At 37.6% G+C, this 27,140-nt stretch overlaps 1 protein-coding gene and 1 long non-coding RNA gene across 2 annotated transcripts in view; one reads left to right on the forward strand and one right to left on the reverse strand.

Annotated features, from left to right (window-relative positions):
• LOC105384066 (serine/arginine repetitive matrix protein 2) overlaps positions 1 to 27,140 on the reverse strand; it is a 100,843-nt gene that overhangs the window by 37,136 nt on the left and 36,567 nt on the right. Inside the window, exons 2-3 of the mRNA XM_038121176.2 lie at positions 11,735 to 11,793; positions 8,923 to 8,983 (exon numbers count right to left, since the gene is read on the reverse strand). Coding sequence (XP_037977104.2) covers positions 8,923 to 8,969 — 47 coding nt within the window. The 5' untranslated portion in view covers positions 8,970 to 8,983; positions 11,735 to 11,793. The remainder of the gene's footprint in view (positions 1 to 8,922; positions 8,984 to 11,734; positions 11,794 to 27,140) is intronic.
• On the forward strand, positions 1,340 to 2,730 carry LOC125490482. The gene is made up of 2 exons (XR_007267689.1): positions 1,340 to 1,833; positions 2,469 to 2,730. It is a non-coding gene; the product is annotated as an uncharacterized LOC125490482 (long non-coding RNA).

Raw genomic sequence — 27,140 nt, forward strand, 5'->3', positions numbered from 1 at the left:
TAAGTCAATAAAGGCTGTCGGGTGCTTTGCGGATGCATAGCATATTTTGAGGGTTATTTCGTAAGCGATGATGGTGACATTCGCAGTTTGTCAGTTACAGTTTTAAGATAGCCCTGTCACGCTCACCGCCCATTGCACTCGGACTACAACAACTGTCAAAATGTACGTACAACAATGCACCTTTGAAAGGTGGGGTATTAGGTTGATCGATAAAAATTATTATTTATTTGACACACAGAAGGTTATGACAGAAAGTTATGTACTAACACATAGGTAAAAAAATGCGGTCTTATCGCTGAAAATGTTTTTAGGAACATAAGTGCATTTATAATATCCATCCATCTGTGCTATAAAGTCGTGTCAGGTGTGTACGCACACTAAAGGGTTGGTTTGGACAATTCGGACGTTCACTTTCATCCGCCCCCCCCCCCCCCTCCCCTCCTCACCCCCGGGCTCAGCTGGGGAGCTTGTCTAACTTTCTCTATCGATTTACTTTATTAAAATCACGAACTTTTATCATAAACTGAAGTTAGAGAAGAGATACGTGATAAATAATATGTGAAATATTGTTCGGAAAATCCTAAACAAGGGTATTCACAGTGGAGATAGGTATTTACATAATTAATATTATCCTAACCATTGGTATTATGTTATTGTTCTACTTAATTTACAACATTATCTACGGGTTATACCTATTCATTTCATATTTTTGAACTTGAACAATTAAATCCGTAGACTTTTAATAACGGTTAAATCGTATTCAAAATTCTTCTAATCCGATTTAGATTTATGTAGTCTAGACCGAACAGACTGCTTTTCATAGCTATCAAGCGGATACTACTTACCTACCAAATACGAGCAAGCGGCTTACGACAAGTATACCTGGGGAAGTCAATTAATCATTTGACCGCTACAGGCTGGCGTGCTTCGTCCGGTGAGCTTTTCATGCTCCGACAACCCTCAAAACAATAGCGCTATTACATTTTCAATAGGATTATCGTATGCACGCAGCTTACAAAGGGTTGCACGATGTGCACAGCATCGTATAACAACAGACGGCCGGCGGAACCCCCCCTGAATCAACTTCCATTATGAAAATTGGCAGGTTGTTGCAGTATTAGCTTTCATGGAAATTTTATGAATAACTTGCATGACGTTGGTACGTACATAGACTGAAAATATGGTGCAAAGTTTGAAGACATTGTTATAATCCGATGTAAATGATCTTCAGAGGTTCTAGTGTAAGTCTTTTCATACCCTTCGAACAGTGAAAACTATCAAATGTTTTATAAATGCTAGGTGACGATTCTCCTGCGCCATATAATTTTGCGTTTCGTACATTCCCAAGTAGCAAAAATATGTGCAATAAAGGTAACGGCCACGTTCCTGTTTTGCTAATATGTGCTGTAAAAGTCCCGTAATTAGTCGAATAATGGTCACGGCAGCGCTGTCTCGACGCGAAAAGGGCACAAATTATACAGCAATTCAGTGCTATGAAAGTCGAGTGATTGTAACCAAGAAGCTTATATAGTAGGTTAAAAGTCGAGTAAAAGTAAACTGTACCCAATTTAGGGTTGTCATAGCAATTTTGTTGCAGCTTCTACACTAAGGGTGCAGTAACAGCGATGTGGTGCTCATTAATCGACTAATAAGTAGAATAATAGCTGTCGAGTTGCTACAACTCTTCATTTTTGTGGGATAAATGCAACAAAATTACTTTTTCCCCACTATTTAGCGGAATTTTAGTCACACTGTTGCAGAAAAATATATGGAAGAAAATCTGTGGATTATTGTGACTGATCTATCGTAATGACTGATTACAAAAGCATAAAGGTAAGTAAGTCTCCATTAATAACTAAATGAGTTATTACTAGTGCAATTTCTATTGTTGCATTTTACACATTCGTATACGAAAAATCTTAGGCGCATTTAACTTTATCGATAAAGTAATAGGAATTCTTTAACATATGTTTAAGGGCTACGTTAAATCTTTCTTAAAAAATAGTAAATATGGTCAAAATTAATTAAATAAATTATAAAAATAAAATAATAGCCATGTTTGTTCGTATATCGCTATTACAGCACTATTCATCGATTTTTGATGCAATAATAGTTACTATGTTGCACTTATAGCAAAACAAGCAGCCATCATTAAATAAATTTAGGGTTCCTCAATGCAAAATCCTTAGCTTGACTAACCCGAGTTGGGGTGAATGTCATTTGATGTATTTTATTAAATGTAATTAATTAACGATTGGTTCATATTTGCTTCATTTCATACTTAATGATAAATTAGCAACTATATAATTATAAAAAAAACTTCATTTTCTTCACACGATGAAAAATTTATTACATTGATTTTCAGAATAGAATATAGCAAACATTTAAAAGTGATTGATTGATTGCAAAGCAAGCAAGTATACAACTTGAATAAAGCAGAAAAGATACTAATCACGCTTTTTTTCCAGAATGGTTTTCAAGATTGTGCAGACAATTGAGAAGGGAGGATATGTTTTATGGACCGAGACACCAGGCCCACGATTTCTTCAGTTGTTTTCTGTGGAACAACGGAACCACTTGACGTTTCGGCCATCGCACTTGACGAATTTTGAGACAAATACTTTGTTTGAACCTTAGTTTGAATTTTTCCGTATCTTTGTTTTAATTTTCTTTTTTAATTTCCATGACTTGTAATCCATTTTATCACGTAATAAAAAAATGAATGTGCAATGGAATTATTTATTTGCTTGTCACATTAAAATACTATAAACTGTATAAACGTAACCAAAATGCTGTTACTGAATTATTTATCGAATTAATGTGCCACAATAGCATTTCAAATAGAATATTGAGCTATTACAGTTATTTGAGAGCTTTTATTCGAAATGTCGATTAATGAAGCTATAAGAGTTACAATGATGCAGTATAGTAAAATAAAATCTTTTATTCAGCAAATTAGATCCAAATAATACAATGATGAGTAATAGTTCTATAATAGCAACCTGAACAATCAATAAGCGAATTAATAACTCTTAAAGCTCTCTTTCAGCACTAATGTGTGCGTTAAATAAAATAAAGCAGCTTTTATAGAAATGTCGAATAAACGGGCTATATAGGTCGAATATAGGTCGAGTAGATGTGTATTCGACATTGTTACAGCGCAAATTAGATAAAAATGCTTATTAATAGCTGTACCACTTTTATGGCACAATCTAGTAAAATGTCAGCCATTAATCAATACTTATTCGATTTTAAGTGCTATAAATGGGCCCTTATTCGACCATTTTGCTTGTTGGGTTGCACAGCCACAAATGTAAAAACTCGCACTACGCATCGCATACTACTTTTATTCGTTACGTGGCTATCTAAAAATATGACGAACTGACGAAAATTTCGAATTCGAATTCAAATAAATTTCAAGTAGGTATTGCTCTTATCAAAATTCTGTAGACCGTGCCTTGTCTGTCAGTTTCTAATAAACCTGACCTTTTTAAAAATACCTATAAAGTTAGAATTTTATTTTAAGCTATTATGTTTGTTAGCAAGATAATTTTCATGATTATGGTCAAAGTAAAAGGGGTTTCGGGGCAATTTGGTAATCCGTGCATAACAACACTTTCGTTGATTAAGGAAACGCCTAGTAGCTCACAGCACGCCCCCCTAATGCGCAAGGTGCGGCGCGGTCTTATTAAATTGCACATTATTACAGTAAACCACCAAATTGCGCGGCATTTAAGTTAAGCTAAAATCACAATATCCTAATGGGTATGTGTATGTTTACAGGGTGTTGCAAAATTGGTCAGTATACAGAGCCTAAAGGAGTATTATGCCTTATGGAGAGATGAGAAAAAGTATTTGCTTCGCCATAGTAAAAAGTCACGTGACCAATAAAGTTACTAGTTATCGAGAAGCGAAATATTTTTTACACATCTATTTGAACAAAAGTTGATCAGATTGATCTCCTGAGCCAACCCATTTCGGCTTAGTGTTCCACTTTTGCAACACCTTGTATGCTCTTCTATGGCTTTCACTACCTTGTTATCAGTCTCTGATGTAGACTGGCACAACTACTCGTATGCTCCTAGGTATTTATTTAGTATATATGTAGGTATCTTGTTTATTTCTCTGAATTCAGAAATAAGAATTAGTTATGCAAAGTATAGTTCAGTAAAGCTTAAGTAAAAATCTGAAAATTCCAATCAAACGGAGGAAATCGCGTTTTCCTGTGTGAGAACAGTCGGAAATGACGAATACCTGAAATTTTATTGAATAACTGAGATGTTCAATCGGACGACAACTCATAGGAACTCCCTAGAATTCTACAACCTTTGGCTCAATAAAAACCTATGAAATCATACTTTGGAAGTTTTGTCATGAAACGCCAGCATCACTGTAGTAACGAAGATATTACCCGCAATAAAAATATAAAGGTGCAAAAAGCCCAACACTATTAATTACGCGCCGGAAGGTCAAACATCGGCCGACAGCTTCCAAATAAGAAAACTAATTACTGAACTTTTTGTACCATGGTTAACGTAGGTATAAGTACTAGAACCACTCGAAAGGGTTAGGGTACGGGGCCTAAACAAATCACCAGGAAAGCCAACCTTTCACATGTATTCTGTCCTGCTGAATAGAACATTGTAAACTCTTTTATAATCCGGCCAGTCCTAAGACGACATTGGAGAATGTTATGTCGCTGTCGGTATTTTTTAAAGTATTCGTATACAAATATGAGAAACGAAATGGTGAAAAAACGATTGTAAAATATAGGTTGTAAATATCACAAGGTTGTTTTGTTCTCGTACTGTATGTATTTGTGACATTATATTGGTATATAGTTAAACGATATGTATTAATAGTACATATATAACTACGTACATAACTGAAATAAAAATATTGGTCGATCGTTTTTCTACTCCCTAAAGCTCTCGCAATCTCAATACCCTACGTATATTTCCACGCCCATAAAAGAACGGAGCTGAAAAAACGGGACAAAAGGAAAAATTATCTAAAAAGATCTGTGAAGTGAGGTAGAAAGCAACATAGAGCCGCATAGGATTTTGTAATAGCTTCCCCCTCCGCGCGCGGAATTTGCATCTCATGTCGGCCCGCTCGTAAATACACCCGAATATGTACGGGAAGCACAATCTTCAATGGATTCCCTCCTTATTCCCTCACTTCGAACTTATAGGCTTACTAGGGTTTACTGTCAAATACAGATATTATAAACTGATACAGACCAGCAAAAAGTTAATAAGTATAAACGCGAAGCTCCGGGAAATTTATTGTCGCTCGACCTCCGCCGAGACCTGCGGAAACTGCTACACAATTGCTACTTGCATTTAAATTCTTTATTTTACAGACGAACCGTAAAAGAAAATCTTTTAACCCTTACTTTCTTGCTTTAAATGCTGCTTAACAGCATAAAACGGAAGTGACTATAAACTGTGTGCTATAAAGTTGGTAGTATAGGGCTCGTTTTAGGTGGTAAGTCTCTAGACTTGTGTTTGAGGCACAGGCTGCGATGCTAATGGCGAGCAAACGCGGTTATAATGATTAAATATGCAGCAGACCGGCGGCGTGTCGATGTCGCAGCCGAGCTGAGCCCATCAAAATACACTGACACTGTTTTGCGTTTACTATTAAATTCATTTATTTCAGATAACTTGATCCATATTCATGACTATGTTTCGCCAAAACTGCTGTTTAAAAATATTATATTTTTTTTCCTAAATCATTAAAATGCGCGAAATAAGTAACTTTATACTAATAAAAATAACATTTACAGGGTACCACTCGCCAAGTACAGCTACTAAAGACAAGCGTGACTTTTCAAGAGTACTCGAGAGCCTTTAGGAGCCTGGTCTGCGCCGGCTGGTCACTGCGGGCGCCGGCTCTTTGATCGAGTGGCGTAATAGGGTCCCATGCATGCGAGCCAACCTTTACGCTACACTGATCCACTTCTAAACAGCTTATGAAAGAAAACGTCTAATCCGACCTTTCTTAGAATAATCACGAGCCGGACCCCCGAAAATATGAAAGGGCTATTCATTCCCGCAATCTCGCCTATGGATAGTCAGTGTTTTAATATACCCTGCCCTGCAATTTTTGGTAGGTACATGTATATTTGTATAATGTCTTTGAAGAAGTCTCTCGGTCACCCTCGGCGCATTTACCTACGTTCATTATGGTTATACCAATCTCAACCTAAAGCAAATATATAACCAGTGCTTCAACGGGCATCCCTAAGCAGATAATAAGGTAAAAACGTGTAGGGGAGAAACGGAATTCTATTTCTAAAGAAATAATGGTTCTGGGATTACGTACGAAGGCAAACTTGGGCTCCCGCAGTAAGAATCTGCTATTGATTAGAATTTGGTATTTCAGCGTGGCTTCTTGTTATTTATAATGTAACCCCTTTGTTAAAACTCAGTTATTTGTAAATAAAATGTTGTGAAAATTGGGTCACTTATTTTTTATGAAGGTTAATATAACCGGTAGAGTGCTATGCGAATGGCGAATACGGCGATACACATTGACCCACAACCGCGCGGAGGTGAGACCTCGCGCGAGGCCAATCAAAGTTATGAGCGATTTCCTCACCACGTGAGGGTACGTGCTGATTTACGACGGTCGATCCCGCACTTAATAACACCTTACAATGCCCGCCGCGATTCATGCACGATTTATGAATATTGTTTAGATTTGTGATCGTGTAACGTTATGTTCTCCCTGTGGTTTGCATTTCACTACCAAGTGGTATTGTGATAGATAGCATAGGTATTCTTCTTCAACAGTAAAATATATTTATGCTTAGGGATTCCATGAATAGATATAATTTAGTGAAGGATTTTCAGAAATGAGATCAAATGGCGTCACTCCCGGCTCCCGGCGGACGCCTCGCATCAGCCCCCGCCTCGGCCTCATTTGAAGCCGACGCCTCATCCTATATTAAAATATTTCCCCACCAAATCCCTTGACAATTTACGCCATGATATTCGACGTTTCACTACACAGTGCACATACCTTCCCTGTTTAGCCTTTCATGAGCTTACGTTGCGTAAAACTCCCAACTTAAGATGGGAAGCATTGAGGTAAAATAGAAAAAGGAAAACTTTTGAAGCAGGTAAAAACAATGGACTATGAAATGAAAATGCAACTCGCATAACGCGAAGAATCGTAACAATATGCTCAAAAGTTTAAAGTTATTCCAGAAAACTGTCAGCAGGAGCTGAAAACGCAAAGAACAAATAAAGTTCACTCGAGGGGCACGAGCGAAGTTGTGGGCAACAATTTAAAGTTTGTCCAAGTGAGAGGTAAGGGCAGGTGAGACGAGGTGAGATAATGTAGCCAGCCGCCCCCCCGCCCCGCGCCGCGCCCCGCGAGCCCTGCGGGACCCTGCGCCCGGAACCCGCTGATAAACTTCCTCGGTATTCGGTAACCGCACCACTGCTAACTAACTGCTGCTACCATAATTCCTGCCAAGTTACACTTATCTCCTCACTAGCATTCTGCATTATATGACTGACTAGCTGTTTCAGCTCATTGCTTTTAACTCAATACCGCTATCATGGAGGAAATAAGTTGTAATTCGTGACTTCAGGTTCCAAATGTTTCAGGACTGTCTCCGTTTATGTATTTAATATTACCCAGGTTACTGTTACATTAGTCTTAATCAATTATAAATTCAACAAGATCAATACAGACTACTTGTGTATAATATTAATAGGATACCGAAACCAGGCGAGTAACTAACTATTTGTGCACAGTTAAGCGGAGCCACAAATCTCTGGAGTGTTTAACCCGTGGCGCGTTCACCGGCGGGTGTAGTCTGCAAAGTTGGTAACCGCGACGGAACAATAGATAGTGCAGGAACAGAGCCCTGCACACCTGGGGCTGGCGATTGAGCTGCTCACTTACTTACAGTAGCATAATTGCGAAGTGTATTGATGAACAAGCAATACACAGCGCCTGAACTGCTGAGAGTGATGTGTAGAGCTCACTTTTCAGAGTCCGAATACTTCGGTACTGTGTTTTTATTGTGTGAGTAAAATTTTTAACAACTCACTGAAATTTATTGAGTAGGATTCAGTAGGTGAGGAGGTATGTACTTAAGTTATTGGTTTAATTACGTAATAAAGTAATGTTTTATCTGTGGTTTGTGTACATTGTACAATATATTAGAACTATCTGTTCTATCCATTTAATAATTAATTGAATACTACTGACTGCAAAGACGACGAGGCAAAGAGACAAAAGGAAAAATTACTTATATAAAAATATACATTTCTTTTCTAAGGGCGAAGAGTAAAAAGCTATGTATGGAGATAAAGGAATATGTGTCAATTACGTTAAGTGCTAAATCATGTAAGGACGGCGTCTGAGGGCCGGCGCAATTTTGTGAAGTACGTCTTTAACATGTCCTCAACATTATAGGAGCCAAAACGCGTCCATCATTAAGTCGTATGAAAATCGGAAACACACGTAAGTAAGTGTATACACTGCATCACAGTTTATTATACGTATCCTATGTGCTCAATTAGAAATCATTGTCTTTGTAGTTTCAAATTGTTCCCATGTGGTTTCTGCATTTATTTTATTGCACTTTCAGAACATAATAGAGACGTTGATTGAGTACGAGTTTTCAATACGCCCTGAAAATGTAGTAGATACGAACAATAGCTTGATTGAGTAACCAATAAAAACAAAACACCAGCGTCAGGAAACCTGAAACTGGGGTAGTAGTTCACGGATGTGCATTGTGCAGCCTATTAGAAGCAATCAACATCTGACCGCCCGATCCGACGCCGGCTTTGATAATGGAGGTCAGAAGCTGTGCGCAAACCAGCCCCGAGCCCGGTTTAATTGCCAATAGATGTGTTAGTATTCTGTCTAGAAAAAAAACAATCGATTACTCACTCTGCTCCATTTTTCCCTCCTCTCTGCAGCATGCCCGCGCGCGCCATGTTACTGCCGCGACCTGCGCGGGGGAAAACAAACCATCAATTAAGTACAAGATGCCTGGGAGACCTCCGGCCCTCACTTCGAATTACGGGTAAAGGCTTTCACGGCAAAAAATATTCCTTTGGGTTCCTTCCTATATCTACAAGACGAATCACTTATTCAGCAGCGTGATGGACGTTTTATTATTGTAATATTCGCGTAATGGATTGCGTGAATGTAAAAAATTTACGCGGTGGTCGTACAATTGTACCATCAAGAAAATATACAAGCAGACTCGTCAATTGAATAATTTAAGAAGCTATCCCTTTATTTTGACAAGGAAAACGGAATTAATTGTGATGTGAAATCCGTTCGGAAGAGGTCACAGCGGTTCAGGAAATTATTTAAATGAGATTTTTCGGCTGAGATCCGGCGCGTTGTTGGTCCGGAACACGTTGCCTGCGATTTATTAATAACAGTGCTATTTTCTGTCATAATTTTTTATTTATAAAATGTTGACTCACATATTTTTATATAAAAACTATAAAAGTCAACAAGCGTGAAAATATATTGAATAAGTACATGCTAAATCAACTCTCTGCTGCTTTTTAAATTGCCTTAAACAAACTAAATCACCTTAATCGTTGCTATATTAAATTGTAAATTGTGGCATTTAATTTATTACAGAGGGGTGGCTGCGTCTAAATTGCGACATCTGGGACAATAGGTAAGACGATGAGATGAGTTAAAATTTATGTGATTCGTTTTAAAAACGATCACTCTTCTTAGAGGCGGGATTGCGAAACCGTTGAAAGTCACAGATAAAAGAAATGACGCAGCATTTGTTTTACGCCGTCATAAATTACAGGCCCAGTGTGAATATCAAGAATAGGAGGGACAGCGCCATCGAAGCACCTAGAGGTGGTAAAAAGGCTTTTATTTTATCTTAGCAATTTCGCTGCCTTTAATTAATCCGCCTTTCTATACAATATTTTATTCCGTGATAATATGCCCGCAGTGGTAGTTGTTTTGGTACTTGTTCCTCCGTGGTGAGCTAACGTTGCACCGCCATGCAATGTCACCATTACGGACTTAATGCACACGCTGCAAAAATATTTCTAACAAATATCATCCCTAATTGTCCACAGTTGAACAAAGTCCCTTCTCAGGCATCGCCAGGACACTCTGTACACGGTCTTCCTCATGTATCTACAATATACTGAATGATGAATTCCATAATAATGAGCCGTTTTCCTTGACAGCTGTCAGTTGAGCTTTTGGGTAAGCCGATAGATGGCGTGAAAACGCAGTGTACCAACTGTCAAAAATTACATAGAGAGCAAAGAGTACTAAACTCAGAATAAGAACTCACTAGTTGTGATTAAATGTCGGGTGGTAGCGCGAGCCATCCTTCCGAGGCTCAGACTGCATGTGGCTTGGGATAGTGCTAAGTATTCTGTGAATAGTTCTACCCGCGCCGTCACGTAGTGTTCTTTTCTCTATGCGCGCCGTTTGAACGGGTGCTGCGTGCGAGAACTGATTTTCTATTTTTATTTATTGTATGATCCTAAATAAGATCCCAAAGAAATACTTACAAGACAAGATGAGAATGTGTGCCGTCGCAACTTGTAAAAATAAAGGACATCATAAATTTCCAAATGACGAAAGCCAGGCGCAACAATGGATTAAGGCGACTCGGATAAATGTGCGAAAAATTGATTGGAAACTGCGAAAACATTCATGGTTGTGTTCGGATCATTTCATACCAAGTGATTTTCATTCACGTAAGTAAGTTAAATCATTCGCGGTAATGTAAATTAACCATTGTTACATAACATGATATATTATGTAGGTACCTACCTATCTAACATAAGCACTCAAACAGGTAGGTAGAGTTGCCCAACATGACCCACCAAGTCAGGGATTAAATTCATTAAAAAGGATTTGAGCTGCATGTAGGTACTTATAGCTTTTCACATTTTATATGCACTAGGTTGCTTGCTCAGTCAGTACCTGTACCTACCTATATTTATCATATAACTGAACGCTGAAGCAACAGTGACATCGACATCATAGAGAAAATAATACTACAATTCTACCTACCTACGTCACTTTCACATTTAGATAGCCTCACAGAATAACATATTGTGATCTGAGTGTGTTCTGAGGGTTTGAAAGTTGGTACAACCCCAGACAACGCCATCTATTTCTCCAAAAGGAACTTTTTTTTTTTTTTAACAAACGCCTCATAGAATGTCAACTTTTGAACAATACGCCATGACAGATAATATCTCATTACAATAATATAAATTTTGTAAAGTCATAATTATGGAATTTGGCTAGTAAATAATTCAAGTCTCGTGAAAATCAATCTGAATTACCATGTAATTAATAATCCTACTTTATCCTACTATATTCGTTATGTCAATGGAACATTACGTTTCTCTAATAAATATTCATTCCGATTTAGTACAAATGGAAATAGATATTCATAGTAAAATGAAAATCGAGTCAATCGAGTAATTCCTAATTTAGATTTAAACTTCATTTAAATATAGTACGAATATTTATTTCAGTTTGAATTTTGTTGTGAATTCTATTATAATTAGACCTAGCTACTAATTTTAAAAATATACCCAGTTTAGCAATTGAAGCCAGCATGTGATTCATAATGTCTTGTAACGATCAGAAATCTGGGGTGGGAAAGTGAAGTTTCTGTTACAGGTAATTCACGATTTAACGTTGTACCGTGGTAATCTTAAAGTAGAACCAAAAATTAAAACCTTACCCTGACATTCGGTCTGGTGGTCTGTAATGCTGAATTTGTGGTTGGCTTATTCCAGATACCTGAAAAAGAAAAAAAATATATTAAACTGACCGTCTCCGGTAAACATAATTACGAGTAAACCAATATAGCTATTGAATTATTACGTGAAAAGTGAAACTGTTTTTTTTGACATCTCGATGAACACTGTTCGCTCACTACGTATTTACTGTGCAGTGTTTCCGCATTAAACGTTTGCGAATAATTTATGTAAGGTTCACTGTGAAAGTATCCTAAATTGGGTATTATTTCACAACATTAATTCATATTTTAATTGATTCTATTATGTTACGAGGAATAGTGGCAACACTGCTCTTGAGGGAGACTGACATTTGATTGACAGAAGGGAATAGATGTCAGGCGAGATGTCAGAAAAAGGAGGCAATTGGGTTTTTGGGAGGAAAAATGGTGGTTCGAGGTGTGAATTATAAAAATGTAAATATTTGCTAAAACTATGAATAATGCTGAAAGTCATGGAAATAAACCTATATCGTGTACGTTTGGTGGTTTTACTATAGATCAGAAGTGGGATGAGTAACCTTCTCCCATAAATTTTGTTGTGATTCTTGTTGTCGGCATTTGGCCGAGATGAATGATAATATCAAAATATTGTGTTTTTCATCAGTAGATGACACGCGTATAGTAGTAATGTTATGTTATTATGTCGTGTAATACTAAGGAAATGTTCGGAATAGTCATATTACTCATATTTATCATTTTCGTAAGATTTTTATTGCGATATGCTAGCGACATCTATAAAATAAATATAGGAAACTATCCAGATTCAAATGACATCTGACATTGACACTGACAGTTTGATCATCTGACAGTGTTGACATTACAGGGAGCGTTCAAAAACGATGCCTTGATTACTTTAAAATATTAGCATTATTATTCTGAGTAAAGTACTATTGGGTTTTACGAATTATTAGTTTCTGCAAAGATTTCCCGATGTTACGCTTACTACCTATCGTGTGGTAGATATTATTTATAAATACTAGATAGCCTAATATGATAAACGTGAGTCATTGTTATTGACTATAAGTCTTAAATTAAATTCTCATAAATGATGATTATTTATGAAAATGTTCTATGTTAACATTAGGTGTAACAAGGGTATGATAATACCGTTGGGCTCATTAAACTTACTACCGAAAATTACTATGGGTCATTACCTATATAATCATTTTATTTTAGTTGCCAAAGATACCAAATATATTAAGTATTGAAGACTGCTAAATTAGGATTATCTATTTAATATCCACCTTATCTGTCATCATGTATATTATAATTAATGTACCCTGAAGGTTATACATAATAATATCTGTGTATAAAATTATAATAAGTATACCTACTAATATAAATTTATTCCTTTTTGTTTGAGTTGGAGACAAGACGAGAAAACTGGACCACCCAAGATATATGGGATGCAGCAGATGCAGTTGAAGATGGACAAAGATGAGGCTGCGGTACGGCTGTGCCTGGGGTGCGGCTGGGGCTGTGCCTGCGGCTGCGGTCGTGCGGCTGGGGTTGCCAGCGTCTACATCTCCGGGTGCAGGCCTGGAGTTTGAGCCGTGGTGACAGCGGCTGTCAGGGCTGTCAACATCAATATCAACCGGACCAAGGCTGGAGGAACAGTGGAGGAGATGGCTATCAGTGGTGTCAGTACCCAGACCGAAGACACCAGACCATACCATACCAGACCATACCATACCAGACTGAGGCGGGAGTCTGAACTTCGGTTCGCATGCTCAATGGCCGACGGGCTGCAGTGGCGACGCTGTCATCAACAGGACTGGAGCTACATCTACAGTTGCATGATCACCATGATTATTATAAGGAGCACCGAACTGGGTGTTATTTACATATTATTTAGTTAGTTTTGATCAGGTGCATAAAGTTACTCGTAATGTAGGTTAATAAAGGTATGAGGTACCTATGTTATGGTTATAAGGAAAGGGAAAATTAATTTGAAACCTGGATGAATTCCATTGCAATGGTATTGTTACTTAATTTTGAATGGTGGTTGCACAGTTATCTTGCAATGTTTTATTTATACTTAATTGCTTTTTGATATAGTGATTTTGGAGGTTTTACAGTTGCTTCAAGTTTGATGATGGAATGTTCATTTGAGGAAGTCTTGATGGTTTTGATTGCATTGGCTGTGAGTCACAGAAGGGTTGCACTGGAGGAGTAATTAATTTGTTGGTCGGGCTTTGTTTATTCCAATTAAATATTAATTATTCTAATGTAAAAAGGGAATCTTGCGCATAATAATTGCGTAACTAATTTTGATATGGAATTGGAGTAAAGTCACAATAGGTATAAAAGTACCTAAGTGCTTTGTTCTCTTTTGTGGTGTACCTATATTAAACCGAAACGATAATTATATTCTTAGAGTCCTCCTCTTAAAATATGTCATGTGATATGGTGTCATGGGTGCTATAATTCATTTTGTGATTGAATGATTCTTTGTTTCATAAATGTACTCAGTTTTACAAGGGCATCATTTGATTTTGATTCATTATCTAAAATATTTGATATACCTACCTACTTCAGCTAATGACATTTACTTGAAAGGAACATTTTTGTTGTTTTCAGTATTGGTGGGGAATAAGGTGGTAAAGAAGGAAATAAAGTGACCTGGCAGGGACTGATGTCCGGCAGGGCGAGACTCTTTGGTTTTCCATCCGTTCTCGACCACGTTGAAGGGTTCGTGTACCTTCTGTAGACCTTTAGTATGTCTACCCCTACCCACTCACATAGAGGTTATTGTTGAGTGGGCCTGTTGATTCCATGAAGATGGGGTAGGTGGAAGCGAATCTTGTATCCAGCATCTGTGTAGTAGGTACCTATCAGTCAGCTGTTGTCGACAGACTTGAATGACGCTATGTCCTAACAAGTATTCAGTAGGTACCTACATATATTTACTTGAGTTAAAATTCCTAAGCCATTATTCAGTCTGTTCGCAATGATTTCAAATGAAGCTACAATACGGAATACTGTATGCCTTTTGTCATTGCCTTGCGATTCTGGGACTGTGTGTCATAAATACTTATATGTTGCATTTCAAGTGTTATAGTTGGATCTAATAATTTTATTTTATTAATAATATATAAAGGATTCCAGCCAAATTAAGGTACTTATAGGTAATAGGTATATAATTTAGTATGGTAGGTATAGTAGATGAAATGATGATGATGACTCTACTTTTTCTAATGGGTAAAGTATGGATCATGACTGTGCGCTAATAGCATTGCATAATTAATTATCGGATCTATTTCACCCATACCTATAGTTTATCTAGTAGGTAAAATCTTATGGACTAATGTTATGATTTTCCAAAGATAGTTAGTTGGGGGCCACTACAACTTGTGGCAGTCTATGAGGGTTTGCAAAGTTCTACTTATAAGAAGTTACGTAATATTCAATTGTTGTAGACTTGGCATATAGTGACTTAGACGGTACCTATCTAGTATTGCTGTTATAGGTGGTTAAAGGTGGCTTACATTGAAGTGACGACCGGATATTGAGAGATGGATTAGTTTCTGTTGCCTAGGGAATTTCGAACTTATATTGCCATGTGGCCATTGGCGAATGGCGGTTGCTACAACAGGACTCGTGTGTTTTTCGAAGTTTCCACAGTTCAATATTCTGACCTGCGGATATTGCTGGATGCGCTTAATGTGGATATGAATATCATGAGGTATGTGAACATTTGTGAGTGTGAGCGTCTGGAATTTTACACGGAGATGGAGTTGAGGAAAAGATGGATGTATCTATTTACTACATGTTGTAGTTAATGTATATTCGAACTGTTGCGTAGGAGAGTGGAGTTTTCAACTTATTAAAGTACTCTTTATCCAGGGAAGTTAGACCGGCTTCGAATTAAAAACATGATTAATTACCTACTTATTAAATTTTATGACTTGGATATATAATAATATGTCAGATAGGTTTTGCCCGTTGGTTTCTGCTGTGATTATTATTATTGTATACCTACTAAATATTCTCTAGAACATGATCATTCTATGGAATAGTACAATCAGTCGAATTTGTCTTAAATTGTCGTTTTTATCTATTTGTTTGAACAAAGTTGACCTATAAGGACAAATGAGACTAGATTATTTTGTCATGATCATACAAGGATGAATGGATTGATGGACTAATATGCTGAATATCGTCATACATGGATGGCAGCTCGAGGGGATGGGTTATCTAGATATGGAAGCTTGTAGTATTAAAATTTTGTGATTATAAATATTCAACTTAAATGGGATTTACATTGATTAGCAGTTAAGTACTTATGTTAAAATTAAAAGTTATGGATAAAGTTGGAGCGGTATCGAAAAGTCAAAACAAGGTATCTGAAGGACTAGGGTACCTAGTTATTTAATATTTATTTTAAATGGGATTTACATTGGTTAACAGTTATGTTAAATCAAAAGTTTTGGATAAATCTGGAGCAACTTTTGTTTGAATAAAAATATAGGGCAACTTGTTACTTTCCTTTAATAGATTTGGATAAGTACCTAAGCTTAATTCTCTCTGCGCTCTCAAATGCTCGTGAAATGATAACTTCATTCAGCAAGGGATTTCAGGGATTACATTGTATTGTATAGGTACTTACCTAGTTCCATCTTCGGCAATTTGCAATTACCTACTTATATGTAATTATAATAGTTTTGGGATTTAATGGTATCTTTTCAGTTAATAGCAGATTGCATCTGATATATTTTATGTTCATGATAATAGGTAATAATTAATTTGAAAAAAGCTTATTATAAAATTGATGATTACTTAGAGGACGTTAATGCATGGCTGTGATAAGTACTTGGCTCTGCTCATATTATAATACTTAATTATTATTAAGCTTATAAGTATTGTATAAGTACCAACTAGTTTTAAGTCTTTTTTTGAAAAGATGGCTCAGGAGTTTCTTGCCTCCGTTCTTCTCCTTAGACAGAAAGAGCCCCCTTATCCGAACGGAGAGTAATTTTTTAAAAAAAATGTACACGATAAAAAAAAAAATGACTTTGACTTTGGATAGACATCAAAATCCACAAAAAAAATATAATAATGTAAGTTCTTTTTCTGACATCTCAGGTTAATTGGTACCTAGGTTTTTACTTACGATTGCTCCTCTGATATATTGCATTGTTTAAACATTATTTAAGGATTCTTATAAGTACTTAATACCAGTTATGGAGTGAATCACTTTCAGAGTTTCATATTAATGCGTGACATTGTAGTTTAATCTGTAAGGAGTAAGTAATATATGTTTTGATGGATATAATAATAGATATGGATTGATGCAATTTTTATGGATGATTTGAAGAATAACAATTACAGCAAAACTATAAAGTCATGGAAACGGAAATGGAACCTAACTAATTGTTAAAGACTGTATTTAAATCGATTTATTATTTTTATCTAAGAACATATCCGTTAAAAAGCTATTATCAATCGGCATGTTATTTTTAAAATAAATGTACCTAACTGTAAGCAAATAATTGACAATGATAAAAAGTCTTAGCAAAATCGCACTCTTTATTGTCAGGACTTTATAGTTGGTCTGTATCAAAGTATGTTATGTAAAAGTTAATCATGGAACAAAACAAAGATCCAGAAGGTTGTTATTGTAAAAATACTTAATGGATGAATTTTATGGAATTAATATTAACATTATATACTTAATTATTTAATAATATTGATAGATATGTATATGGATTGATGGATTTTAAATGGATAATTTGAAGAACAACAGTTATCAAAGTAAAGTTAATGTTATTTAAAGTTAATCATGGTATTAAGATATGGACCAAGGATCCAGACGATTGTTATTGTAAAAATACTTAATGGATGAATTTTAAGGACCAAGGTCATTTAATGAATCGATGTTGAATTATGATGGATTAAGTTCAAGCTCTAAGAAGATGTAACTTAGTAATATCTTAGTCCTGCAAGAATTGGTTTGCAGTATTGCAAGAATGGGTTTGCAGGACTAATGAGTTTTCTATCAGTACAGCTAGAATTGATGGGTTAGCTGGTACTGGATTCCCTGCAAGATAGGAATAATTGAAGTCTGCTAGAATGGATGGGTTAGCAGATTTTGATTTGTTAAGTATCCAGTATTGCTAGAATGGATGGGTTAGCAAGTACTGGATACACGATTCTCTACTAGAAATGGATGGATTATCAGATTGTTATCTCTTCGTTTACTTATATAAAAATAACGTCTTATTATGGCCATTTCTTTATGAAATTGTTATTACAATGTACAAGGAGTAGTAATTAACGTTTACAATTTGCACTGATAACTGTTGATTGATTGTTAAGTCATTGTTTTTTACAAATATTTTGTCTGATGTTAAAGTTAATAATTTCATTATATTAGTGTAGACCTTAATGATATTAGGTATAATTAATACTATCGATAGTCAGTCTCACTTGCCGAGTGTAAGGTGCCTTTGTATCTACTTTGACCCGTGTATGAGGACATACACGAGGTCAGGATGGACGAGTGTAAGGTTCACTGTGAAAGTATCCTAAATTGGGTATTATTTCACAACATTAATTCATATTTTAATTGATTCTATTATGTTACGAGGAATAGTGGCAACACTGCTCTTGAGGGAGACTGACATTTGATTGACAGAAGGGAATAGATGTCAGGCGAGATGTCAGAAAAAGGAGGCAATTGGGTTTTTGGGAGGAAAAATGGTGGTTCGAGGTGTGAATTATAAAAATGTAAATATTTGCTAAAACTATGAATAATGCTGAAAGTCATGGAAATAAACCTATATCGTGTACGTTTGGTGGTTTTACTATATTTATTACTCTGTCGAATTTTAAAATACAAAATACATTAGCGGTTTGAAGGCCGGCGGCGTGATTCATGTGATGTGCTGCGAAGTGGAAACGATGTATTTGAACAGCCCCCGGCTGAACCGATATTGAGGATGAGCTGGTGTCCCGCTAACATCAATTCCGATGACCTATAATATGAAGACCGCTCAGACTCATCTCCCAACAGGTCGCTCGACAGATTGCTAGTGCGATCTGTGTAATGTAAATAAAAATGATCGCACTGGGTGGCTTATCAGATAGATTTCATTTCGATTCAATGTTGGATGCAACCCACCCTTGGTTTATATAACTAGTCCATAACTTTCTCCAAGATAAATTTCAGGACATGTTATTTCAGTCTCTATACAAAGTTTTATGGAGTAAATTTACAAAAAGTCTATTTCATGTATTCTCGACACGTCTGCTAATAAAACTTAGAACTTCGTCAGAGGCCAACTTCAGAAGCTGCTCATGAAGGAGCATTTACGACCCCATCCCATAGTATTGTGGCTTTGTGCGTCACACCTGCGCTAGTAATAAACTACTTTTAGTAATAGTAATGAAACGTTACAGCTTACGTGGCTGCACAACTTTATATGCGGATACGTAGGGCTGCCTTTATTCAGACGCGGTAACAGTTGGTAAATGCTCGTTTATTTTCAAAATGCGTCGCATTGTCTTTTAGTGCCGACACGCCTCCACCATATAACGATAGAGTTTTGGAAGTAGAAATTGTGGGCGTTGATCCATCTACCTACTTATGTTTTATTAATAAATATATTCTTAGGGAATAATATATTGTGGCCAAATATTAGGCAACTTACTCCTATATTGTTCACAAAATTAAATATTTATAACGCACATTCATAAATTACATTCCAGTGAATTACACTACAGTTCCTATTCACACACGTGTGAGTATGCACAATGTTAATATTTGCGGTATGACCAATATTGCTGACCCATATATTGCGAATATATCAAAATTAACATTGATTTCCTGAATATTGAATCGGGGATAGCGAGTGACGTCAATAAAGCCGTCATGTGTGCAATATATCTACAAATCCCATTGGAGAATACGTCCGCACATATATCCTGCTGTCTTTTGCCCCAGTTAGCGCACAATGGAAACAGCTATTAGGTTCGACGATGTGTGCAATCCAGTTTAGTTGTTGCCAGTTAAACTACATAGAAAGGGAGAAACAAAATAAAAGCGCAGAATCCAGCGGCACCGAGGCGGTGTAAGTACGTGGCCGGAATACGCGGGCCTATGTCCGCCGCCGCCGCCGCCGCCGCCGCCCGCTCCCGGTGGCGACGAGCGACGACGCCAGCCGAGGCCAATGAGCCACACTACAGTTTTATGTTCCTATGTCCCAGTTCACTGTATGAACTGGGTGAGCGTTTCCTGCAAATGCACATATTATAGGTTGTTGCAAAATTAAGCGCTATTCTGACTCGACCGTAACATAATGTTTTATTTATAGTCTTCCTCAAAGCACTAGGTAAGTATTATACTTACTTATTGATGATGCTCCGTATTTATATTTTTTTTGTACTTAATATTATTTCAAACGAAGATTCAAATCAAAGCGCAACAATGCCTTGTCTTCCAAAGCTCTCCCTTGGTAATTAATTTTAAAATTTGACTGTCTACGCAGTCAACACAATGGAAGTAGCTACGATCAGAGCAATTTTGAAGTCTGAAACAGAAGGAAATGTTTCTAGTTATTGTTTCCTTATTGTAAGTGAAATACTTAATTTGAAATTTGAGTGAAATAATATTGGGGTCAGGGCCGGCTTTGTGAGACGGAGGCGCTATCGTGCGGATCGTGCCGCGCTGCAGGCTCCGCCGCCGCCGCCGCCGCCACAATCAGATTTGCGGACGGCACCAGCTCTGCTGCTCACTAAATAATTGAGCTGCACTTCCAGCACATTAGCTTGAGATTATGTGACAAACTGACATCTAATAGAGAGATGGGTAGCCATTACTGTGTAGACTGTCGAGTAACGTCTTTTGACCTCCAGTAAGTAACTAAAATATATAACGCCTTCTATGATATCAAAATGATGTACTTACCTTGTATTTAAAATATGCTATTTCGAAACTCTGGTGGAAAATAGCGAGTGTCTCGATGCGGCCGTTATCAGATGTCCGCGAGACGGCGCGGCGGCGGCGGCGGGCAGCTGACTACGAAAACTTATTTACTTTGCTTTCAAAGAAATTTGCTTATTCTACCACCGCCGGGACCTATTCCAATAACTTCAGAGAGGAAATTAATTTCCAACTTGCGATAAAAATAACGAATTCAAGATAAATTTTTAACTTTTTCAACAGCTTTCAGCAGATAGAGAAAAGTTGTTGAGACAATAAATACGTTTATCGCAGAAGGATGACGGTTCGTGCAGATTACCTGTTTTGTTTAGTGGAGTTTCTCGAACCTGGCTATAAACATAGCAGTTATTTGAAAGTGGACGCGTTAAATGAGCTAGTAAAGTTTTTATAGGTCGATCACAGCGAGGCCAGGCCGCGCCGCCGCCGCCGCCGCCGCCGCCGCCGCCGGCCCGCGTGGCCGTGCCGCCCGCTCGTAAACTGAGCGAGCCTTTATGCTTTCTTCAGCCTCAATGATAACTTATGTATTTAAAACCCACTGCTTTGGAGTTAAGCCCCAGCCTGTGTCACCGTCGGCAGCCATACAGCTGCGCCGCCCGGTAATGGATGTCGTTACCGACAAAGTTAGGTAGTGTTGGCGAAACATGTTTATAGATGTTGTTTACACGGCCGAAAAACAGCCACATTGTGCTGTGTTCAAAGATGAGATCAAAAGGTGTCTATCAAAGCCGAGTATGAGAAAACGAGTACTCCTGAGAGTGCCGGGGGGTGGGGGGCGCGAGGGGGTGCGCGTCTGCTAGTTGACATTACACACACAAGGCCCTCCGGCCCTGACGCCCAAATGTAAATCACTGTTTTGTTTTACAAACATTATACCATTATGTCTTAAATAAACTTTCTTAAAGAACCTTTTAAGAAAAATACTTATATTATGATCGACACGTATAAAAAGGTATGCATAAAAGCTTATTTATTGTGGTACCTCCCCGTACCTGCCTTAACAAGATTTTCTAATAATATGGGTCCAATAAGTACCTACGGGAAAGACACAACAGTTATGACAAGATCTATAACATACACATTTCAATACAATTACATAGTTATCATAAATTAATATTATAATTGTCTACGAAAGCTAGACATTGCAGACTACCACTGAAGCTTGTAACTCTACGCCGAGACGAGAGTGTCGGTTTCATGTTAATTTAACGTAATTTTGCTAAAATTTACTCGTACAAATTGGTGATGGAATGGAACTGATAGAACTAATTAAGAGTTACTTACATAAATGTAGCTTAACATATTTTGCAACTGTGCTTTGGCATAATAGATTTCATTTATTTCAAATAATGGTTGATTGCAAATGATCGTAGTCAAGATTCAAATTTCAAACTAAAACAATATTTTGATCTTCCGCAATAAAAGAAAGTTCTTTCACAGCTAGCGAAAGTTCTTCAAATAAATCGCTCTTAAACGAAACAATGTCTGTATTGTTCACCTTGTTTGTGGCTCTCATGTGAAGGCCATAATGATGGCGATTTACTTTCATCCTAAAACGCTCCTCCCACGTTCTAATCCAATAAAACACAACCATTTGAGGATCGCCTCAGAAACAAACATGAAAAATAACCTCATATTGCGCAACAAGTGCAAACCGCCGCAATCTGTTAAGGTGCAAATTGGCATTTAAACTTCATGGATAGAATAGAATAGAATAGAAAAAGTACTCTTTATTTTGCACCATTAAAGAAAACATTACAATATCACAACTTATATATAAAACAGTACAAAAAGGCGGTCTTATTGCTTAAAGCAATCTCTACCAGACAACCTTTGGATGGAAGAGACAATACTGAGCTGTACATATAGGTCCTATTTAAATTTTCTAAACGCACTTTTTCGTAGTCGTAAAAGGATAAAATGACAATGTTATTTGTGTCGATGTCGGAAATGGAAGCTCCAGATTTCATAAAGCCTCGAATTCACTAGGGCACAAGTTCTGAGACTGTTACATAACATCTACGGTGCTTGTTCTCAGAACATTTTGGTAACATGTCGTGATACAGAAGTCGCGCACGCGTCCACACTCTGCAACAGCGGTCGCTAGACCTAGTAAAAAAAATATACTCTATGCGCTAGACTGATGTCGCAGGAAGTTCTGTCTCGCGAGCCAAAACACGGAACCTGTTCTGCGACACGTAGATGTCGCTGTATAGTCGCGTGCGACGTCGCAGAACAGAGCGCGACGTCGCGGCGACACGTAGACGACATGTGCCTAGACAGGTTCTGCGACAATTTGTCGCCTAGTGAATACGAGGCTTAAGATAGCTGAGAGCGACGTCAAGAATATCATCAATCAATCGACATAGATAAAATTATATCTACTTAATAGAACTCGCATATTAATTTAGTTAAACAATAAAATATCAAAGGTATATTTTCAGAATTTCAGACAGGATTATTTTAATTTTTCATTGAAAGCTGTTCGTCGACTGATGAGGTGGGTGGAGTAAGCCGCAGCAAAGCTTATAATTCGCTTTCATCCAAACAGCAGCCTATTGATTTTAATAATAAAAAACAGGAGTAAGATTGATGTTGAACATATTAAAATGTTTATTAATTCCTTGTAATTCGGTATTATTTTTTATATAAGTAGATATAAGTTTCAGCTAATTATTCCTAATTAACGCCGAGTTTAGTTCCCGACGGAACTAAATTTTAAACTGAGATTAATCCTAAATCTGTGTCTGTCACTTTATGTCCCTATATCTACTGAAATTATAATAGATATAAGTAGACGTTAGTTGAAATTTACTTCGTGCAACTGGGCATACTCGTAGCTGCATAGGTTTGATAAACTGCTGGTAGCCGGTGTTGTATTAATCTATAATTTTTATGACAATCTAGTTTAAAAAGGTTTAACGTTATTCACTTTCATTTATATCACACTTAATGGATGTATACGGTTGTGATGAAGTCGTAATCATCTAGGTAAGGATGTAATTAACCTGCCATAAACTAAGCCTTAAACTTTAATTGTTTTTAAATGGAATTTTATGGAGGACATGATGAAATAGGGGGGATACTTGTATAGCTTTGATGAGTTTGGATTGGAATATGTAATCAACACAAAATCATCGAAAAAATGAGTAGTAGGAGTTCCAAGGGTCCGAGTGCTTAAAAAAACATTTTACGGCAAAAAGTTTGTAATTAAAATGTTTTTGAGGATAAAATGGAACTGGTACAGAGAAGGGCAACATTTATCACCATAAAACAAAAGCTGTAAAAAGCGTTGAATTAACTTTATGAGTGTTTTGCGTTGATTTTATTGCAAGTGCTTACGTCATAACGGCATAAAACCATGTCGTGCGCGTGTTGTGTTGACTGACACATCTTTACACCTCTTTGGTATACAATGCTTTAGAATACCCTATATGCGAAGCTTCCCAATATACAATAAGTGAACACCTAGATGAAATTTAATAGCATCAACTATTTTATTGTGTCAAACTTGTGGCACTCCCTCGGAGATGCCTTTAAGTCCAGCAGTGGATAATTATAGGCTGATGATGATGATCTGAAACTCATCCACCCGCTCTTCCTTCAGATCGGTTACGAATCTGAAAATAATATACGTATAGATATAGTATGTACCTATATCATTCTTTATTTTCATACGAGCGACCGGTGGCGTGCCTTTGAGCTTTGAGTCTGAGTCCGTCTTTTCCGCAGCGTCTGAACAAACAAACCGCTTATATTCCTCATTGAGCTCTGTCGCTAGTTTTCCCAGCACTAAAGGGTTTAAAAGAAAATCAACATACGTAAATAAACAGCCGATTGAAGCACTTCTGGCACTAAAAAGGTCTATCGAGTGGTGGAACGAGGACATGGCTATATTGAAAGCGCCAAAACAAATTAGCATATCAGAGAGACATCGAGTGACAAAATGGCACAGCCGGGGGTGTTCGTCTACTTAATTACGTAGGAACATGGCGATTAAACAGCTTCTACGTAGATAGCAAGTAGATGAGCAGGTAGCGTAGTCGAGTCTTAATTTGGCAATCAGGCAGGTGGTATGTAGTATATACTCCCGCACTGAATTGATTAAGACGCGGAGTAGTGGAGTGTGTTGAGTGGAACGTATGGAGAGAACGTTAGGTACGTACGTTTGAGATGACTGTTATCTCGCACTGAGGTGAAGATTTTGTTATTTGCATTAGCTGAATAAATTTGATTGCCTTAATACGTTTCATCAAATACATTTATAATGGCCAACATTATAGAGCTCTGGTACCAATCCTCTGTCATCATACTACTGGCTGCTACCTGAGATCATCATTTAAGCGGATCGTGCGGTATGGTATGCCCCACATTTTTTTTTCTGTCTGTGGTCTACACTCGAGACTGTCAAGCATCTAGCGGTTATTGATTCTTCAGAGGCTATAGCTTAACTCCACTATTAGGTGGCGCCTATCCATCGCGAGCTTAATAAAACGTGACAAGTATCGCTTTGAAACTATTGCAGCAATAAGCTATTGACTCGTCGAGACGGGTGCTCTTTGAAGTTTTGTTTCGATCGTTAAATAGATAGAAAGTGGAGTTCGTCTATCTTGTCTATGCTGTCGCGTCGGGGCGCCCGCCAACTCTGGCTCCATAAAAAGTAATGGTCGTTCATTTAAGCGTTGCGCTGTCAAGTGGATTAGGGCACTGTTCCCCTAACCGTTATTTCTGAACTGTTTCTGCAATCGACTCAAAGTATGATGAGGGCATCCTAATCTTTGTTGTTATAAAATAAAAATACCAAAGCACTCGTTTATTTTCAAATTTGATATTACAATTAACTTCTATGATTAATATCCATTTGACTCCTTATTTTAGTGACTCTGCACAGCCGCGGCAGTAACTTGTACCACAGAATAATAACTAGTACCAGCTTGTACTATTAATCAGTTTTTGGTGGTGGTTTTAGGCCTCCTAAACAAATAAAACCGGTGTAAAGTAGAGTTTCTGTTGGTCTAGTAAAGTAAAAGCTGAACTCGAATTATAGTAGAAAGCATCTGCCGCTTTGTAGCAATCGAATAACGTTGACAAAGGCGTGATCTTCATTAAGATTATCAGTTTTGTTTGTCTAAGGAATCGAGTTGGCGCCTTGCAAATCCCCGAATAGAGGAAAAGAGCAGAACAATGTGTTTGTTATACGAGTAATAAGCTGTATAAAGGCTATAGTGGACAGTATGGCGGAACATCTCGCCAGTCGAGATGTCAATGATAGCCTCTTCCGCCAAATCTAGCGCAGGATCTGCGGGCTTAAGGCTCCTTTAGGCCTTGGTCTCCTATTTACTCCGTAGGTCGCGTCAAGTGTCACCGCCGTAGGCCGCGTCACGATACTCATAACATCTACGCGCCAACGTCGGCGTGTGAGGGAGACCGCATCAGTACATTTCTATAGTGAGCATTGTGACGCGGCCTACGGCGTGACGCTGGACGCGAACTACGGCGTAAATAGGAGACCAAGGCCTTACACAAGACTGACCGTTAGGAGGCTCAGCCGCGCGGCTTCCCTTAATACCCAATCATGGACGTCACTTACACAGAGATTTGTTCGTAAGAACCGTGCCTAATGAGATAAAAGCAACTTTTCAATTAAAAGACGCTGAACCTCGGAACGCAATCATAGGTTTCTAACTCAACTCTCAAGTAGGTTAAGCATGTCAACTTTTAATTTGTAATCGAAACTTTAACGTCTGACGATCTACACTATCACGCTGGTAAGGTTAGTAGCGATTTTAAGAAGAATTATGAAACAACTTTTATTTTTTTGTATTATTATCATTAACTAGAAGAAAGAAAACAACACCCACAGTATCATTTCATAATTCATGAATTTCACAAATATAAATTTAGGATATAAAAGATATCTAAGCTGGTGTTATCCACCTGACGCATTAGGATAAAAGCTGGAGTATCTCACCTTGGGATTTCAGAAATGTTTCGTCTCTACCGGCGGCGGCGGCGAGCGGGGAGCGAGCGCGACGTCACTCAAACGATCCATTACACCTGCCCTACTCTACGTTTCTGTTCCTTATTGTTGCAAAAACGTACCCAACAGCGTATGTAATCTACCCAATTGACAGACACGAAGATGTAAGAAATGCAATAAAAAACTTTTATCGTGGGATTATGTTTAAATCTTGTTTGCATGTCGGAGAGATTGCGAAGGCGACAACTCTTCAAATAAGCCCTATCCTAAATCTATCGTCACGGGTAAGTTATAGAACGGGCACCAACATAAAGCACTCAGGCCCGAAGTGTCCTGGCTGATACGGAGCCAGGATTGCCTGCGACTGGCGCTGCGCCAAGCTCCTTTAGCGGTCACATACTGCTACACAGAATATAAAACGTTTTAGA

This window comes from Plutella xylostella, chromosome 4 (genome assembly GCF_932276165.1).
Source record: "Plutella xylostella chromosome 4, ilPluXylo3.1, whole genome shotgun sequence".
Classification (NCBI taxonomy): domain Eukaryota; kingdom Metazoa; phylum Arthropoda; class Insecta; order Lepidoptera; family Plutellidae; genus Plutella; species Plutella xylostella.